The sequence below is a fragment of the Gopherus flavomarginatus genome, chromosome 25 (genome assembly GCF_025201925.1).
Source record: "Gopherus flavomarginatus isolate rGopFla2 chromosome 25, rGopFla2.mat.asm, whole genome shotgun sequence".
NCBI lineage: Eukaryota > Metazoa > Chordata > Testudines > Testudinidae > Gopherus > Gopherus flavomarginatus.
This window is the reverse complement of record NC_066641.1, coordinates 1,097,150-1,116,652: the sequence shown is the minus strand read 5'-3', so window position 1 is coordinate 1,116,652 and position 19,503 is coordinate 1,097,150. Positions and strand designations below refer to the sequence as shown.

The window sequence follows — 19,503 nt, the reverse complement described above, 5'->3', positions numbered from 1 at the left end:
CTCCCCCCGACACCAGGCTGGAAGGGGTTAAGAGCACCCGGCCCCTGCTGGCGTCTGTACAGCTCCAGGGTGCGTGGAACGTCTGAGGATGGTGCCCACCGACTGGCACCTGCCTGCCCAGGGAGAGGCAGCCTGAGCTGCGGCAAAGCAGAGCCCAGCCCTGCCAGAGGCCGGTGGCTGCAGCAGGTGCTGGGGCAGTGGGTACAGGGGGGCTGCCAGTGGAGCCTGACCTTTGTCTGCATCTCTAACGTTCCTGCCAAACACCCTGGGGCTGCGTGGAGCCTCCTCCGGCCCTGCCTGGAGCCCCGCGGTGCCAGCCGCACTCAGCCCCTCACCCTCTCCTCCAAGTGCCTTTGTGCCCTGCGCTGCAGGGCGAGTGGCACAGCTGGGCCGTGTGCGCAGAGCCGGCTAAACCCTCCTCGGTCCTAATCTGCTTTCCCCAGGCTGGCTGCTGCCTCCAGCGAGGGCTGGGGGGTGGCAGCATCCCACCATGCAGACTGGGAGCTGCCTGGAGAGCCAGCCCGGGATCCCCCCACGGCCAGGGGCTCAGCCAGCCCTACCCTGTATAAGGAGGAGGGGATTCAGCAGGTGTGTAGGCTCTCCCCATACCCTGGCCTGGGCTGTGGGGCAGGGCCCCAGGGGCTTCCTTCTCAAGGCCCTTCTTGCGGCACCTGCTCATGCTGCCGTGGGGTGCAGCTGCACTGGGGCCGAGAAGCAGCTGCTGTTGGCTTCTGCACCTAGGCAGGCCCTAGCGGGGGCTCTGGAACAGAGCAGGGGGATCCCTGGGGAATAAAACACCCACCTGTGGCTTTTACTTTCACCTCTTAGTGTCTTTTTGCCCTACGTGTGCTGCTGCCCTGTCACTCCTGCCTGCTCAGCTGGGGCCTGGAGCCTGTTTGTGTCCAATCTCCACTCGCCCGGGGGTGGAACTGTGCTTTGTGGGGCACCATTTGCCTGTGGAACTCCTGGCCACTAAGGCCCTAGGCTTGACAAGGGGAGATGGTTCTACAGCTGCCAGGCCCATCCCCCCGAGGGCCTCTTCCAGCGGCTGCCCCCTTGCATGGCTGGAGCCCTGGGGCACAGCCAGCTGTATTCTGCCCAGGGGTAGCTGACACCGCGGGATCGGGTAGGCTTCCAGCCTCAGGCAGCTCCCCAAACGGTTTCCACATGGCGGGGTGGGGCGCTGTCCAGGTTACAGGGCAGGGGCAGCTGATCCCAGCCAGTTCCCTCCAGTGCCCCGGGTCCTGCTCTCAACCATGATGCTTGATTGGCAACTGCCTGCTGCAGGGATCTAGTTTGGGAAACTCCTCCCCCTTGGGGGGGGTGCAGTCTTGGTCAGGCCTGACAGGTGATTCTCCACAGCACCCCCCAAGAGCAGCTCTGGGTTGGCCATGCCCCTTGTTCCCAGAGCCCTGGCCCTGCACCTGCCACCCACGGAGCAGTGAAGGGCTCTCAGTGGAACCTGGGCACCTTGGATTGCTGAAGTTCTCTCTGGGGGGAGAGGAGAGCTGCAGCTGTGCCTGAACTGGTCACCCTCCCCTGTGCCCTGGCACCCCCCTCCAGCCCACGGGCTGCACATGAACCCCCCCCCGGTTTTATCCAAGGAGTGAGGCTGGGGCCAGCTTAGCCTGTGGCCCCCCCAATGTTCTCTAGAATGGCATTAATATATAAAACCCTTTGACCCCTGCCTGTGTCCGGCTGGTTCCTCCACATGCGCGGTGCCATGAGACTGCTGCCCATCAGCACCAGGCCAGGCCTGGTTCCCCTCCGAGGCCCAGCTCTTGAGCTAGCTCCAGGGCTGGGCCCACTTTGCAGAGCAGCCTGGACAGCTGGTTTGAGGGACACTCGCTCAGTGGAGACAGCTCCTTCCCCCAGCATAGCAGCAACATGGGCCAGGCTGGGCCCCGGCCAAGCATGAGTGCCAGGGCGGTAGGGCCTGCTGGAATGCAAAAGCAGCTACCCCCCCCCCCAGCAGATGGGTACAGCTGGGAGGGGAGGCAGGCACCCAGTTGGGGCCTGTGCAGTGCTGCTCTGGAGCTCAGCTGGGTGCTGAGCCTGCCCAACTCTGACCCCGTTTACAGGAAAGCAAAGCTAGCCTCAGAGCAACACCTGGCAGCTGCCCAGGGGAGGCTGGCAGGTGGTTTTGTGCTATTCTCCTACAGCCAGTTTGCACCCAATCACTGCCCAGGGCAGGCAAGGGGCCCAAGCCCCACGCCCAGCTGGGCCAAGGCCCCAGTCCTGGTGCTCCCCACTATGCTGGCTGGGCCACAGCTGCCTGCCAGGGGCTGCAGGAGGGACAGCACTGGAGGGAGGCCCAGCATGTTACAGAAAAGAGAAGGGAGGGCAAGGCTGGGCCCTGGAGTCCAGGCAGATGTGCACGCTGGTGGCATGGCCCCCTTGGCCGGGGGAAGTTTTGCAGAGAGAAGGAGACAGGATTGATGCCAGCACCTTTCTCCACACCCTTTATTGGTTCTCTCTCTCTTCCAGCCACTTCAGCCCAAATGGCACCAGGCCCCCACTTCCTGGCACAGGCTCCAGCTACAGGTGGAGCACTCTTAGAGGCACAGGAGTGGGTGAGCAGAGGGCATGGTGCCAGTCCAGCCCTGGGCTCTCAGGGCAGCTGGGAAGGGGGCAGGGGCAGGGGCTGGGCAGGCAGCAGAAACCCCTGAATAGGGGAACTAGACTAAGGGTGAGTGCCCAGCAGGCAGGAGCTCAGGGCCATGCACATTCCAGGACTGAGGCAGGAGGGCACCAGGAGCTGGACTCTGCAGTGCCCATGTTCCAGCCCCTGCTGCCTTCCTAGCCCCGCCTTTCACATCCAGCACAACAGGAGGCAGGGAGGGGCCTGCCTGCCAGGGAAAAATGGAGGGAGATGCAGCTGCCCCCAGGGGTGTAGAAAGCAAAGCAGCCCAGCTTCCCTGGCCCTACAGTGTCCCTGGCTCCCACATGGTGGGGGAGCAAGGCCTGGCCAGGCCCAGCCCTGCTTCAAGGCACCCACAAAAGGAGAAGAGGCTAGAGGCAGGGGAGGAGGGACCCTTAACCTTCAGGCCTCCAGCAGGAAAGGGGCACTCCTGGTGCCTACTGGACCTTTGGGGGGTGGCAGTAGCAATGGGAGCAGAGGACAAAGCACCCAGATACGTGCGCCCACACTGCTGCATCTGAGGTTAAACTCCCACAGTAAGGGGGGCGGGAGAGCTTAGGCCCACGTACGTAGCTCCAGGGGGGCTGGGTGGGACAGGTCCTGCAGAGAATAGGGTCTGCATGCCCTGGGGCAGCCAAAGAAAAGGGCCCCGAGGCTGGAAGTGAGACAGACACAGAGGTCAGAGCGATCCCCACTCCCTCCTCAGTGCTGGGTTGGCCTGGAAGTGCCCCCACAGGCACCTCACAGCAGCTGGTGGAGCTGGGGGGTGCCGGCGTCCCAACGCGGGGGCCAGCGCCGCTTGCAGTCGAGGCCCGACTTGGAGCATCGGTAGCCCCAGGGGCAGCAGTGGCGCTTGTCGGAGCAGCAGGAGCCCTGCGGAGAAACGAGAGGCGTGTTACTGTCTGCTGGGGGCAGCCGGGCTGGAGCACAGAGGGGTCCCCCGGAGAGGGAGCAGCTGCCCTGCAGCTGGGGCAGGTCACAGAGTCGCCAATCTCCCCTGGGTTCCCCTGCCAGGGGCCCAGCCCCTAGAATGACCTCCGGCCTGGGCCACAGCAGGCAGCTGGGTGGGGGGGCAGCAGCTGGGAGGGGCCCACAGTCCAGGGGCTGCAGCAGGCGGAGCCGGGAGCCGCAGGGCTCTGTGCTGCTCTGGGGCAGCCAGCACCTCTCTCCCCCGGGTCCCGCTACGCCCGTCCCTCACCCTACGGTAGGGGCAGCAAGCCCAGGTGCCCGTGGCAGCCTTGCAGCAGGTCTGGTGGGCATGGCAGTAGTGCTGGGCATCGCAGGTCACATCGTTGCTGGGCTCTGGGCTGGCAGGCAGCAGGGAGGCGGAGAGGCTCAGGCCCACGGGCAGCACCCGCCTGGCCTGGTGCTTCTCACAGCTCTGTGTGGCCAGGTTGCAGGTGTAGCCCCACGGGCAGCAGTGCTGGTGATCCTCACAGCACACAGCCTGGGGAGAGAGGGGTCAGCCCGCACCGAGCAGAGACAGAGCAGCCTGCCAAGGCCCTGGCTCCGGACCCTCCCTCACCCTCCCCCAGCCAGGGAGAGAACCCTCCCCCCACCCACCCGAGCCCTCCCCCCTCCCCCAGCCAGGGAGAAAACCCTCCCCCCACCCACCAGAGCCCTCCCCCCTCCCACAGCCAGGGGGAGAACCCAGAGCTCCTGGCTCCGGACCCCTCCCCCCACCCACTAAGCCAGTGGTTTTTAAACTTTTTTTCCCAGAACACAGCTGAAGAAAATGGTTGATGCCCGTGACCCAAGCGAGCTGGGGATGAAGGGTTAGGGAAGGGCTCAGGCAGAGGATTGGGTTGCAGGGGTGAGGCTGGGAATGAGGGGATTGTGGGGGCTCAGGGCTGGGGCAGTGGGAGGGCAGGGCTCTGGGGTGCAGGAAGGGGCTCTGGGGTGCAGGAAGGGGCTCAGGGCTAGGGCAGTGGGAGGGCAGGGCTCTGGGGTGCAGGAAGGGGCTCTGGGTTTGGGTGGGGCTCAGGGCTGGGGCAGAGGATTGGGGCAGCAGGGGTGCTAAAGCAGCTTCCTGGCACCGCAGACTGCGCTGCACTCCGGAAGCAGCCAGCAGCAGGCCTGGCACTTAGGTGGACGCATGCAAGCAGCTCCACGCAGCCCTTGCTCACAGGCACCCCCCAGCTCCCATTGCCCCACCTCACCTAGGAACCGGAGCTGCTGGTCGGTTCCAGGGCGCAGCGCGGTGTTGGAACAGGTAGGCACTAGCCTGCATTAGCCGGCAGCACCACCAACGGGACTTTTAACAGCCCAGTCAGCGGTGCTGACCAGAGCTGCTGCAACCCACTTCTGGGTCACGCCCCAGTTTGAAAGCCACTGCTCTAACCCACCAGACCCCACTCCTCTCTCAGAGTCGGAGAGAGAACCCAGGAGTCCTGGCTCCCGGCCCTCTAACCACTGGACCCCACTCCCCTCCCAGAGCCAGGAGTCCTGGCTCCCAGCCCCCCCTGCTCTAACTCACCAGACCCCACTCCTCTCCCAGAGTCAGAGAGAGAACCCAGGAGTCCTGGCTCCCGGCCCTCTAACCACTGGACCCCACTCCCCTCCCAGAGCCAGGAGTCCTGGCTCCCAGCCCCCCCCTGCTCTAACCCACCAGACCCCACTCCTCTCTCAGAGTCAGAGAGAGAACCCAGGAGTCCTGGCTCCCGCCCCTCTAACCACTGGACCACACTCCCCTCCCAGAGCCAGGAGTCCTGGCTCCCAGCCCCCCCCTGCTCTAACCCACCAGACCCCACTCCTCTCTCAGAGTCAGAGAGAGAACCCAGGAGTCCTGGCTCCCGCCCCTATAACCACTGGACCCCACTCCCCTCCCAGAGCCAGGAGCCCTGGTTCGCACTTTAAGCACTAGAGACATCCTTCTTCAGGCCAAGGGGTGAGGCTGGGCACAGCCCAGCCACAGGGCACAAACGTGGCTGTGAGGAGCCAGGGCCTCACCCTGCTCCACCCCCCGCCGGTGCCCCTCGCAGCGGTGGGCAGTGCACCTGCACAGGCAAGAGATGGGCACAGCCCCCCTCCCCACCCTCACATTTGGCAGATGGCAGCAGGCCCAGGAGCCCATCTCGCTCTTGCAGCAGGTCTGCCCGTCCTCGCAGCTGACCGTCTGGTTGCACTTCACGCTTCGGCTCTGGGCGGCACCAATAATGTGAGCTGGAGACTTGGGTGCCCAGGGCACAGAGAGCAGGGCCTGCTGGCAGCTGCCCTCCGCCGGGTTGCACGTGTATCCTTTGGGGCAGCAATGGATGTGGTCCTGGCAGCACAAGGCCTGGGCAGGGGGGAGGAGACAACATGCATGTATGACATGACCTGCAGCCTCACCTCTCCCCTCATCCTCTGGTCACCCCTCAGCCACGACCCACAATGCCCTGTCTCAGAGATCTCAGGGGTTTGGAGCAGGGTCCCCCTCCCCACTACGGGCTGGTAATTACACAGAGGAGTCCCAGCCCTGCTCTACCTTCCAGGAGGGCCCCTGGGGCAGGATCATGGTGCGGGCAGGGGAGCAAGGGCAGCTCTTACCCAGCTGCCCCTGCTCCCGAAAACGTGTTCACTGACCGAGCCCCTCCCTGCACCCACAGCCGACCTCAACAGGAGACACCCCAGAGCCGCGTCCTGTAGCCCGTGCTCCGACCCACCTCCACCAGGGGGCAGCAGCCCCAGGCCCCTGTGCTCAGCCTGCAGCAGGTGTTGCCATCAGGACAGCTGGTCTGCTGGTCGCACTGCACATCTCGGCCCCTAGAGGGCGCTCGCACTCGCGCCGGGGATTTCTCCAGCCAGGGGATGGAGACAGCAGGTGGATGGCAGCTGCCCTCCGCCGGGTCGCACGTGTATCCCTTGGGGCAGCAATGGACGTGATCTGGGCAGCACACGGCCTGGGTGGGGGGGAAAAGACTCAGCATGTGTAACAACAACAACGGGCAACCCCCTTCCAACTCCCTCGCTGGGCACCCGCCCGCCCCTCCCCTCCCCTCCTCGGCTGGGCACCCCCACAACCCCAACCCACAGTCCCACCACTGCTATCGCCCCTCAGACCTGACCATGTCCTGTAGCCCACACTCTTACTCACCTCCACCAGGGGGCAGCAGCCCCAGGCCCCTGTGCTCAGCCTGCAGCAGGTGCTGCCGTCAGGACAGCTGGTCTGCTGGTCGCACTGCACATCTCGGCCCCTAGAGGGCGCTCGCACTCGCGCCGGGGATTTCTCCAGCCAGGGGACGGAGACAGCGGGCGGATGGCAGCTGCCCTCCGCCGGGTCGCACGTGTATCCCTTGGGGCAGCAATGGATGTGATCTGGGCAGCACATGGCCTGGGAGGGGGGAGGAGACAACATGCATGTATGACATTACCTGCAGCCCCACCTCTCCCCTCGTCCTCTGGTCACCCCTCAGCCACAACCCACAATGCCCTCAGTCAGAGACCCCAGGGGTTTGGAGCAGGGTCCCCCTCCCCACTACGGGCTGGTAATTACACAGAGGAGTCCCAGCCCTGCTCTGCCTTCCAGGAGGGCTGCTGGGGCAGGACCATGGTGCGGGCAGGGGAGCAAGAGCAGCTCTTACCCAGCTGCCCCTGCTCCCAAAAACGTGCTCACTGACCAAGCCCCTTCCTGCACCCACAGCCGACCTCAACAGGAGACACCCCAGAGTCGCGTCCTGTAGCCCGTGCTCCGACCCACCTCCACCAGGGGGCAGCAGCCCCAGGCCCCTGTGCTCAGCCTGCAGCAGGTGTTGCCGTCAGGACAGCTGGTCTGCTGGTCGCACTGCACATCTCGGCCCCTAGAGGGCGCTCGCACTCGCGCCGGGGTTTTCTCCAGCCAGGGGACGGAGACAGCGGGCGGATGGCAGCTGCCCTCCGCCGGGTCGCACGTGTATCCCTTGGGGCAGCAATGGACGTGATCTGGGCAGCACACGGCCTGGGTGGGGGGAGGAGCTTATTAGCATATAGGAGAGTCAGTGATTCTGGGACCCCAGCCTGCATGGGGGGTGGAGGGGGAGAGGGTGGCCGGCCAGCACCGGGGGGGGGGGGGGGCGAGGGGCGCCTATAGCTTAGAAGGGGCAGCTAGCCAGCACCTAGGGGCGGGGCAGGGCTGCAGGAGGGGTGAAGGGCAGGCTGGCTGGCATCTGGGGAGGGGGGCAGGGCTGGGAGCAGTGGGGGGTACGTATGAGAAGGAGGCGTGGCTGGCCAGCACCTAGGGGCGGGCAGGCTGGCTGGTATCTGGGGAAGGGGGCAGGGCTGGGTGCAGTGGGGGGTACGTATGAGAAGGAGGGGTGGCTGGCCAGCACCTAGGGGCGGGCAGGCTGGCTGGTATCTGGGGAGGGGGGCAGGGCTGGGAGCAGTGGGAGGTACGTATGAGCAGGAGGGGTAGCTGGCCAGCACCTAGGGGCGGGGCAGGGCTGCAGGAGGGGTGAAGGGCAGGCTGGCTGGCATCTGGGGAGGGGGGCAGGGCTGGGAGCAGTGGGGGGTACGTATGAGAAGGAGGCGTGGCTGGCCAGCACCTGGGGTGGGGCAGGCCTGCAGGAGGGGTGAAGGGCAGGCTCGCTGCTATCTGGGGAGGGGGGCAGGGCTGGGAGCAGTGGGGGGTACGTATGAGAAGGAGGGGTGGCTGGCCAGCACCTAGGGGCGGGCAAGCTGGCCGGTATCTGGGGAGGGGGGCAGGGCTGGGAGCAGTGGGGGGTACGTATGAGCAGGAGGGGTAGCTGGCCAGCACCCAGGGGCGGGCAGGCTGGCTGGTATCTGGGGAGGGGGGCAGGGCTGGGTGCAGTGGGGGGTACGTATGAGAAGGAGGGGTGGCTGGCCAGCATCTAGGGGTGGGCATGCTGGCTGGTATCTGGGGAGGGGGGCAGGGCTGGGAGCAGTGGGGGGCACGTATGAGAAGGAGGGGTGGCTGGCCAGCACCCGGGGGCGGGCAGGCTGGCTGGTATCTGGGGAGGGGGGCAGGGCTGGGTGCAGTGGGGGGTACGTATGAGAAGGAGGGGTGGCTGGCCAGCACCCAGGGGCGGGCAGGCTGGCTGGTATCTGGGGAGGGGGGCAGGGCTGGGTGCAGTGGGGGGTACGTATGAGAAGGAGGGGTGGCTGGCCAGCACCCAGGGGCGGGCAGGCTGGCTGGTATCTGGGGAGGGGGGCAGGGCTGGGTGCAGTGGGGGGCACGTATGAGAAGGAGGGGTGGCTGGCCAGCACCCAGGGGCGGGCAGGCTGGCTGGTATCTGGGGAGGGGGGCAGGGCTGGGTGCAGTGGGGGGTACGTATGAGAAGGAGGGGTAGCTGGCCAGCACCTGGGGTGGGGCAGGGCTGCAGGAGGGGTGAAGGGCAGGCTGGCTGGTATCTGGGGAGGGGGGCAGGGCTGGGAGCAGTGGGGGGTACGTATGAGCAGGAGGGGTGGCTGGCCAGCACCCAGGGGCGGGCAGGCTGGCTGGTATCTGGGGAGGGGGGCAGGGCTGGGTGCAGTGGGGGGTACGTATGAGCAGGAGGGGTGGCTGGCCAGCACCCAGGGGCGGGCAGGCTGGCTGGTATCTGGGGAGGGGGGCAGGGCTGGGTGCAGTGGGGGGTACGTATGAGAAGGAGGGGTGGCTGGCCAGCACCTAAGGCGGGGTGGCTCCAGGCAGGGTCTGTCCCTCCCCCTTGTGGGGCAGCAGGAACCTCTGAGACCTAGGCTAAGCCCCGCCTTGCTAGGAGATGCCTCCCCCCACTCCCCGTACCTCCACGAGGGGGCAGCAGGCCCAGGCCCCTGTGCTCTGCCTGCAGCAGGTGCTGCGGTCAGGACAGCTGGTCTGCTGGTCGCAGGGAACCTCTCGAGCTGGGGAGCGAGACCCAGTGGTCAGAGCCGGACCCTTCCTCTGGGCTGACAGGATGGGGCCCAGTGGGGCTGGTGGCCCCAGGGCAGCCTCGGAAAGCCCTCACCCCACTGTGAGCGGCTGGAGGCCCCGGGGCAAGGAATCCCTGGAGACATGTGCAGGGCCCAGTTCGGGGGGCAGCGTCCGGCTCACCCTCCCCACTCCCACTGGGCTGTGCCACTCCAGTGCCCACTGCAGAGGGAGTCCCTGGCCCCCAGTCCCGTGGCATTATCAGAGCACCCTCTTCCCCTCCCCACCTCCTACCTCCCTCAGAGGCGTCCAGGAGCCGGGTGAGAGGCTGCATCTGGCCCAGCGTCGAGGCACATTTTGAGTGGTGCAGGTCGCAGGTGGTGCCCTGGGGGCAGCAGTGCAGGCGATCGCTGCAGCACACGGCCTGAAGTGCCAGGGAAGAACCCGTGCCCAGTTAAACCCAAATCCAGCCCTGGGGCAGCCAACCACTGCGGGGGTGGGGGGATGTCACCCGGGGCTCGGCATCAGGGTAGCCACCAGCCCATTGCCAGGAGGTGGAAGCTTGGCTGACAGAGCCCCCTAGGCCCCAGCCATTTCTACAGCATCTTCCCTGGGCACACCCAGCGCCCAGCAGTGCTGAAAAGCAGCCACTTGTGGGGGGACCAGCTGGGGACAGAGCCCAACACCTGGAACTTCTGAGAGGGGCCCTCAGGAGCCGTGACATGCCCAGAGCAGCCTGAGGGAAACCGCCTGCCCTGCCTGGCATGAACCTGGCACCCAAGGCTCGGCACAGGGAGATTATCCCTCCCGGTGGGAGTCACGCCCAGTCTGGGGCAGTCACCAGGGGAGGTGGCCACGTGGGCAGAGGACTGGTGCCAGTCCCAAGGCAGGAGACAAGTGGCAGCGCAGCCTGGCTGGCTACTCGCTGGGAGACATGGCGCAGAGTGCCAGGTGCCCTGTTATGTGCAGTGAGACACCCACTTTGGGGTGTCCCTGCCCCTGCAGCCCACTCCCTTCCCCCAGGCCTGGTTCTCTCCTCTCCACAGGCCTGGAGCGTCATCACCGCCAGGGCAGCGTTGTAATGGGGGCTGAGTTTAACCCGCCCAGGGGCAGCACCTCTGTGCCATGGAGCAGGCGTCAATCCGAAAGGGGCTGGCACAGACATCCCAAGGCTGCCCTAGGACAGTAGGAGGGGCAGAGGGAACGGGCAGCTCACAGAATGCCCGGGGGGGGGGGGGGGGGGAAGACACACACACAACTCACGTCCTGCCCTGCCCGCCCCATCCTCACTCACGTTCTGCAGTGGGCAGCAGCCGTACTGGCCGGTAGGCAGCTGGCAGCAGGTGGTGCCATCCCGACACACTGACTGGTGGTCGGGGCAGGTGATCACGCCATGTGAGACTGGGGAGGGCAGGGGAAGGGAGGTCAGGGGGCACAGACCAACACCCCCCAGCAGCTGCTCCACCAGGGCCCTGACGGCACCTGCCACCCGGCTGCAGGCAGGGCCCCAGGAGCAGCTTGGAGGCATCTCCTACCAAAGGGGCTATGCCCCCACATGGGGTGAGCTCTCAACCCAGCTCTGGGGGTAGCCATTGATCTCCATACCCAACACAGAGCAGCTGGGGGGGTGTCCTACTGGATGTACCCAGCACACCCACCACTGCAATGCAGCCACCTCTGGGGGTGGCATGGCCGCTGTCTAACAGCACACAGGAAGGGAAGCAGACCCCACCGTCCCCCTGCCCCTGCCCAGGATCCCAGGGCCGTCTTGGCTGCCCGAGCAGCCCTGTAATGAGTGTCTTCCATGATGATGTGGGGCAGGGGGCTGCACAGAGGTTTAGGCCAGGGCAGTGCCCATAGCACAGCACCCCCTAGACAAGGGGCTACCTCACTCCTCCAGCCAGGGTGTGGGACCCCAACGCAGAGGACACCACATGACACAGGGAGCCCAGCCCCTCCAGCCTGCTCCCCGGGACCCCCACACGTGGGGCTGAGCAGCCCATGGGACCGCTCCCCACCCCCAGCCCATGCCGTACCTGGCACTCCCTGCCATGGTGCTCGCTTCCAGGCTGGCACCTTGCTGCCCAGGGGCTGCTCCCCAGTGGCTGAGAGGCAGCGGGCATGTTCCAGGTCGCAGGTGGTGGCGTGAGGGCAGCAGTGCACCTTGTCCGCGCAGCAGGCGGCCTGCCAGAGATATGGGGCATAGAGCAGAGAGGGAAGCCAGCAACTCCCCAGCTCCCTCCCTCGCCAGCCCCCAGGCCAGCTCCACCTGGCCCCCCACCTCGACCTACAAGGCACCCAGGTCGACCCCCAGCACATCCTCACATCAGTGCCTCGCCCTGGGCTTGGCACAGCTGCCCCAGAACCAACCTTACCCACGGCCCCCTGTATACGAGTCCTGCCCCTCCCGCCAAGCCATGGCTCCCTGTATCCCAGCCCTGCTCCCCTGCCCTCCCCACCGACCTATGGATCCCCATATCCCAGCCCTGCCCCCCAGCCAACCCACAGCCCCCTGCATCCCAGCCCTTCTCCCCCACGGTCCCCTATATCCCAGCCCCGGGCTCCCTGCACACGCCTCCCCCCATCCGGTACCTGTGGCATGGGGCAGCACCCCCAGGAGCCAGTGGGCATCAAGCAGCAGGTGGACTCATTGGGACACTCTGATTCGCCATCAGGGCACTGGACAGCACCAGCGGCGGGGAGACCTGCCAAGAGCACGGCCAGCGCCTGGCACTCAGCAGAGAGCAGCCACGGCAGCTTTGCCCTCAGCCCCTCGCCTGCAGGCAGAGCCACTTGGCAGACACCACCCGGGCAAGCAAGCAGCTCCACCAGCTCACTAGAAGGTGGCAGCTGGAGTCTCTTGCTCCAGAGCCCTCCCTGGGGGAGTCCAAGACCCACTAGGACCTGGGGGAGGGGAATCCATCAGCCCCTGCCCCCCAGTACTATGGGAAACCTCCTGCTACAGACCCTGCCCCCCACAATCCAACAGCTGGAGGATGAGAAGCCAAGCCCTCCTGCATCAGTGCAGCCAGGCATGTGGCGTGGCGGCTAGAGGGGGTCATGAGCTCCTGGCATCGGGCAGAGCCCGGTCGGCACCAGACCCGGGGCCAGAGGCAGAGGCTGTCAGTGCCAACAGGGTCCCCTTGTGCCATACAGCATCCATGCTCAGATGCAGGGGCCCAGGACACCTGAAGGTCATGTCGGTCCCCCCCGACCCCACCTCCGGCCCCATACCTGGGAGCACAAAGCAGGATCTGCCGTCGGCACTGCAGTGGGACCCCCGGGGGCAGCAGTGATGCCTGTCGGCGCAGGCGATGGCCTGAGGAGAGACAGAGGACATGGCTCTGGGCAGCACAGCCAGCATATCCCAGCACCCTGAATCCCAGGACAGGCGACGGGGGCCAGGAGCAGCCACATGAGCAACGGGGATGCACCCAAGGCAGATGGACACCCAGCACCAAGCAGCTCCAACCCCTGGACGCCAACAGTATCCCCTCCACATGGGGAAACTGAGGCACGGTGAGGGGACAGGACTCAGGGGTCCTGAGATCCCCAGCTCTAAGGCAGATGGACACCCAGCACCAAGCAGCTCCAACCCCGGACACCAACAGTATCCCCTCCACATGGGGAAACTGAGGCATGGTGAGGGGACAGGACTCAGGGGCAGAGGATGGGGAACAGAACTCAGGGGTCCTGAGACCCCCAGTTCTAAGCACTGGAGAAGGGCTGCTTCTCCCAGGCCAGGACAAATGCTGCCCACTCCACTGGAGGAAGGGCGTGCAGTTGGGCAGCACCAGGCTGTCCTGGGCTGGGGGAGGGGGCAAAGGAAAACACCCAGCCCTTGGCCAAGCAGGAGATCAGGACCAGGGGAGAGCCACAGCCGTGCCCTACGATCCACTCTGCAGCCGGTAACTCCCAGCACTGTACTGCCCCCCCGTGCCTTCTACTCCCACATGGGCACCATGGGCCAGCCAGCCCCATGTCCTGTCTCCAGCACGGTCCAGCCCCAGGTGAACCAAGAAGCCCCACGGTAGTAGGTGTGGGATAATCTGGCCCTCAAGGAAGGCCTCATCCTAATCAGAGTCGGGCTGAAGCCCCGAAGGAGGAGGTCTGGGCTCCCGTCTGTGCTAGCAGCAACGGTGACAACATGAGATGTCCCTGGGACCCACAGAAACAGCCAATCCCTTCTTGGTCTCAGTGACAGCCTGCAGCAGGGAGTTCCACAGTGTAACTATGCCCTGGGTGGACTCTCTCCCCCACACTGTCTACAGGCAGGGCCTCAACCAGCCTGGCAGCTGGCCAGGAAGCTCTCTGGGGAGAATGGCCCAGCCTGGCAGCCCCACATGGGACTGTGGGTACAGCCGCTCATGTCCCAAGTACAAGCTGGAGGCCCCCATCCCCGGGCCAGGTGCTTACCTCCGACAATGGGCAGCAGCTGAAGGAGCCGGCCGGCGTGCGCAGGCAGCTGTATTCCGCGGGGCACTGGGTACCATCGGGGCACACGGTCCCGGCAGGCTTGGCCACGCCGCTGGCCTGGGTCATAGGCAGGGAGTGCAGGGAGCCCTGGTGGAGGAGACAGAGGGTGAGGGGGATGCAGTGCAGGGGCCCAAAGCACAATGGCCCCCAAAACCACCTGCTGGCTCCTGGTCAGAGGTGAGGGGCTGCGTCATGGCTTAGAGGCAGCTAGACTAAAGTGCCTTGGGCAGACCCTCAAACACCCCCAGATCCCACCCCAGGCTCTCAGTGGGGGAGGTGTACAGCCTGGGCTGGGACGGGCACCGGGCAGGCACGTCTGCTTTCCACGCTCAGCACCACTGCCACCAGAAGGGTGCTGGCGGGCAGGTCCCCTCCCCTTGGCTGGCCCGGCTGGGGGCCCAGCTCTGCCTGGGGCAGCTGCGACGGGGCAGGAGACTCCTGAGCTTCGGCAGTTTCTACCCATTATTGGTGGGGGTTTTAGCCCTTGTGTCTAGACCAGGCGCTGCCCCCCAGCACGCACAGCTCAGGGCAGGGAGTCCTGGTCACTCCCAGACAGTGGGCCCAGGCTGCCCTAGGGGGCACAAAGGGACTGGATTGTACCCCGTGGGGGAAGGGCTGCAGCACGTGGTGCGGGAGGGTTAACCACAGCTTCCCGGCAGGCCGGGGTGAGGCAGTGGATGAGGCAATCACCCCGGCCTGCCGGGAAGCTGCCGGGAAGCAGGGCAGTAAATCACAGGCAGGTTCTGCAACACGGCTTCCGCCGGGGATCTGGGTTATGACAATGCTCCCCCCGAATCCAGGCCCTTCCTCCCGTCCCCAGGAGCGACTCCCTCCACACCCCTCAGCCTCGCTGCCCCTAGCCACCAGAGCAGCTCAGCCCCTGCAGCGTCTCGGGCACTGGCCAGAGACCCAGCGAGCTTGCTCTACACAGGCCAGAGTAGGCCTGCACCGGGGGAGGGGGAGGGGGGCACCACCAGTGGCATGGGAAGGGCAAATGCCAGGCAGACACACCTTCACCGCCCATAGTGACCCCTCCAGCCTTCGCCCAGGACGTGACACAGACACTCACCAGAGATGGGGAGCAGCAGGTGTAGCCGTCCCCTCCGGGATCCTGGCAGCAGACGTCAAGCTCCTGGCACAGCTGCCCATCGGGGCACCGCAGGGAGGCCACTGCTCCGGACAGCGCCAGCCACAATGGCAGGAGAGACCACATCCTTGGGCGAGAACCTGCAAGGGACCAGCCAACAGCTGCTCAGCCGCCTCACCCCACCACATCTCCTGGGGTACCTGGCTTTAACCATGAGCTGCCAGCTGGCTGTGGGGCTCGGCAGAACCCCAGACAAAGCTGGGGGGAAGGAAGCAGGACTCCTGGGTTCTGTCCCTGGCTCTGCTCCCGACGTGCTGTGCAACCAGAGACAAGCAGTCACTCCTCTGCCTCTGTGCCTCAGTTTACCCATCTGTAAAGTGGGGATAAGTACTTACCTTTGCCCCCACCCCTGAACCAGAAGACCCCACTGCACAAAAGCAACCACAACACCAGCCCTGCCTCCCCGGCTAACGCAGCAGGCCACTGCCCCAGCCGGGGCCCCCCTTTGAGAGCTGTTCTCTGGCACCAGCCTGCTTCTAGGTGAGGGCCCTGGCTGTGTCGGTGACACCGCGGCTGCGCTGACCGGCTGCTTGGACCAGCAGGTCCCAGCACTGGGGGTGGGGGCTGTGGCTCAGGTGCGGTGTCACACCAGCTGTCCCTCCCACTCCCCTCCGGCTGAAACCCACCAGCACTGCACCTACCCTTGTTGTAACACTGCCTCGTGCCCATCCCACAGTGCCCAACCGCGCCCGGGGAAAGCCCCTGCAGGCTGCCCAGCCACCTTACTCTGCTCAGAGCTGCTGGCGTGATGAGGGTTCAGCTGGAGAGGGCTAGGCTCTGGCACGCAGCCTCCGCCCCCTCGCTGTTGGGAACCAGCCCTCGGAGGGGGTCAGTGACCAAACCAGCCCCACAGCCCAAAGTCCAGGCCGATAAGAGCTTCCACCCAGATCTCCAGCCTGGCTCCCTCCCCCGGCGTTGCGGTTCCTCTGGGGATCTGGCCACAGGCCAGCAGAAACACGGCTGCAGCAGAGAGGCGGAAACGTGAGCCGTGTATCAGGGCACAGCAGCTTAGGAAGCAGCTGGGCCTGTCCCAGATGCATCTGCCCCCTCCTCCCCCCGGCTTCACAGCCCCTTTGAGCTAGAGCAGTGCAGGCCAGTGCTCAGAACACAGAGCCAGGCCTCGGGAGTCCGATTCCGGCCCTAACGGCCCTCTCCCGCCCCGATGTGAGCAGGCGAGGCCCATGACCTCGGCCAGGGAGGGGCCGGCCAGCTCATTCCTTCTGCTCTGGGACGCTGGGGCTGGAAGGGGCTAGCCACACGCCCTGCCTGCTGCAGGTGACTCTGGAGTCACACCGGGGTGAACCGGACCCACTGCCACTCAGCCACGGGCCATGCTAGGCTGGGTCCCCCTCCTCACTCCCCACCCCACCCCCACAAAGCCCTGCTAAGACAGAGATCAGGATTCACTTGCCTCCATCGAGGGGGGGGGGAGGAGGAGGCGCCTCACCTGGCCCCTGCCCGTGGGCATGGAGACGTGTGCCTGCCCCCCACCTGGCTCCGGGCCCCGACGGCTGCATACGCCTCTAGCAGCGTTCGCCTCATGCACTGTAACCACGAGATGCAACCCACAGCCACAGCTCCCCGATAGTATCGTCTGGCGGTGCAGGACGATGCACGTGGCCCTCACCTCATGCCGCAGCCCACGGGGCACGGCTCAGCCTGCTGGGGGCACTACAGCCCCCCAGCAGCTGGGTGGAGCAGAGGCAGTTCTGTCCTGTTTCCCCCCCACAGTGCTGCCATGTAGACAGCTCAGTGTTTGCTCACGGGGCAAATCAGGGCCAGATCCCCATCGCCCCCCAGGAGAGCAACCCCTGGCACCGAGCCTCTCACCCCACAAGTCCCCCTCTGCCCCTGGAACGCTGCACCCTTGGCCCCCAGCACCCAGCTCAGCCTAGAGAACCTGGGGCAGACCCGCACGAGCTCTCCTTCCACCCTCCCCCCCCCACGCTTCCCATGCCTGCCAGCCAGGCCTGGGAGTCTGGCTCTGGCTCCCCCCACCTCCAGCCCAGCGCTGGTCAGCAGGCAGGAGAGGCAGGTCACAGCCAGACAGGGGCAATAAGCACTTGTGGGAGAGCAGCCACCATGGGGACAGCCTCCTGGTCTGGGTGCGAGGCTCTGGGTGACGGTGTGGTTAACTACCCCCCCCGCCCTGCTCACCACCGATGTTATCACCGAGCCGAGTGCGAGCCCTGGCGGCTCAACAGCCTTTCACAGCATCTCTCACCCCACCCCCACCCCGAGACAGGCTGCACTGACAAACTGCAGGACCAGCCACAGAAGGGGGAGTCCCATTTTACACATGGGGAAACTGAGGCACAGAGGGGCATTGCGAGTGGGCTAAGTTCAGGCAGCCAGTCAGTGGCAGAGCTGGGGACCAAACTGGCTCCCAATCCCTTCTGAGCCCCCTAGACATTGGGGGCTTGGTAAGGGGCAGCAAAGCGGGTCTGGCTCTGGGCAGAGCTCAAAAACCCATGGTGGCAACAGGGCATGCGCTGAACCTCAGCTCCTTGCAATCCCTGGGACTGTCCCAGCTCCCACGGCTCTAGCAGGAAAGACGCCTCCCTGCACCGAGCTAGGTGCCAGGACTTATCTCCCATTGCCAGCTCACCACTGACCTGCTGGGTGACCAGGGACAAGTTCCCTCCCCCAGCCTCAGTTTCCCCATCTGCCAGGGGATAATGCCTCCCCAGGGTAGGGGTCAATTCCCACCTGTGGAGGGCTACGCGCCTCTCAGCACAAGCACGCCCAGAAGTGCCTTCCCGTGAGCACATGACGCAGACATAAGCAAAGGACCTTCCTGTCTCTCCCCTCGCCCCACTGCTGCTTTCCACCCCTAGATACACGTTCTTTCTGGACACGCCACCACGTGCCCTCCTAGATTGTGCAAAGGAGCCTGCTTGTGAGTGTCCCATTGCGCTCCCTAACCCGAGCTGCCCCTTGCCCTCAGCTCAGAGAGGCCTGTAACAGCATTTACAGGGAAAGTAGCACATGGTGTTCACAGCTCATGTAGAGCTCTGTCCATGCATGCAATCAAGATCCTAGTGAGTGCACTGGAGCTGGGGGCAGAGGGTTGCCTACTCCAATTCCTCTTACTTCACTCACATGGCTGAGTTTGCACCCGGTTTCTACTGGCCGTGAAGGAAAGAAAACCTCATGACAGAGGAGGGGAAGCCAGATGGGGAAGCAAAACTAGAAAGATGGAAGTCAGAGCCCAGTGCAAACAGCTGAGTCCCTCAACACATCTCACCCTTGCTCCAGAAAATGCTGGTCACACAGCTCGGCCTCACAGCAAACTGCCTGGGCCATTCCAGGTCCAGTCCAAGGCAGCTCATCCACACGCCAGGGGCATGACAGGCCCACTGAGCCAGGGCACAGCCACCAAACAGGGAAGGGACTTGGGGAGTCTTCACTGCCCAGTGGGTGTAGCAGTACGAGGAGAGAGCTGCCTGCATTAGCCCAAACTCCTGGTGGAGACACGGCTCTGGATTTTACTGGGATCTAGCGAGGGGAAGCCTGAGTGTGGGAGAAGACAGTGCTGTCCTTCCCTAGCCATGGCAGGGTAGAAAGCCCTCGATTCCTAGTGCAATGGCTAATTCGCTCATTTGCCTGCTTACATCCAACCTCCTTTAGCCATGGAGACTTGGCTGGGCCATGGGCCCTCGCAGAGGCGGCCAGCACCATGTCATCCACACAGACCATGGTCAAACCCACCCCAAGATAAGCGAGGTGGAGTGTGTCAGGGAGAGGCAGAGCTAGGGATAGGACAGGAGACACCAAGCAGGTGCTCCAGGGTCCGGGCAGCATCGCTGGGCTAGTCACATGAGTCTGTCTCTTTGCTCGCACATCACACTGGGACTGAATCATGACCTCGATAGCCACGAGAAGACAGGCCACCAGCAGGAGTCGCGCCCAGGCAGCATCACCCAGTAAGCCACAGGGCAGCACCCAGCACCACTACAGAAGGGGAAACTGAGGCACAGAGCTAGCTCAGGTCCCCTGGTGCAGAATCCGGCGTGAGAGCTGCAGAGTGCTGGGCGCCCGGCGCTGGGCACCTCCCTGTCAGTGCAAGGCGCTGCCACCGCCGGAGCCACCCACCGCCAGGCTGGTGCACCAGCAGGGCACGCTGGGCTCTCGTGCGAGCTGCACGGAGCACCACGACTCCGGCACCGGCCTGTCCCGCCCCCCGAGCACGGCCCATGTGCCGAGCTGGCCAGGGCAGCCCCGGCCCCCGCGGGGCGGCGAGGGGCCGGAACGGGGAGGGGGACACCGGCCACGCCGCAGCCTCCCCCGCCGGCCCCAGCGCGGCTCCCAGCCCCCACCCCCGGCCCGGCCCGGCCCCACCTGAGGCTGCGCCGCACGAACCCGGCCCGACCCCGGCGGCTCCCGAGCGTCTGCAGCCCAAGGACCGGCCGAGCCTCCCTCCCGCCGCCGGCCCCG

General features: G+C 65.5%; 1 protein-coding gene across 8 annotated transcripts; it reads right to left on the bottom strand.

Moving 5' to 3' along the window:
- Nucleotides 1–2,445: 2,445 nt before the first annotated feature.
- On the bottom strand, nucleotides 2,446–19,503 carry GRN (granulin precursor). Of its 8 annotated transcripts, none has more exons than XM_050935324.1 (15): nucleotides 19,408–19,503; nucleotides 14,989–15,146; nucleotides 13,860–14,006; nucleotides 12,678–12,762; nucleotides 12,036–12,148; nucleotides 11,480–11,627; nucleotides 10,738–10,844; nucleotides 9,738–9,867; nucleotides 9,339–9,436; nucleotides 7,320–7,556; nucleotides 6,717–6,953; nucleotides 6,286–6,522; nucleotides 5,682–5,918; nucleotides 3,840–4,088; nucleotides 2,446–3,514 (listed from the first exon to the last, which is right to left on the bottom strand). In XM_050935324.1, exons 2-15 carry the CDS (start codon nucleotides 15,130–15,132, stop codon nucleotides 3,383–3,385), a joined length of 2,301 nt encoding a protein of 766 aa, XP_050791281.1. In that variant the 5' UTR covers nucleotides 15,133–15,146; nucleotides 19,408–19,503; the 3' UTR covers nucleotides 2,446–3,382. The 8 variants fall into 8 exon arrangements, with proteins under 8 accessions (XP_050791281.1, XP_050791279.1, XP_050791280.1 ...); XM_050935322.1 differs by lacking the exon at nucleotides 19,408–19,503 and adding an exon at nucleotides 18,314–18,987; XM_050935323.1 differs by lacking the exon at nucleotides 19,408–19,503 and adding an exon at nucleotides 16,514–16,782.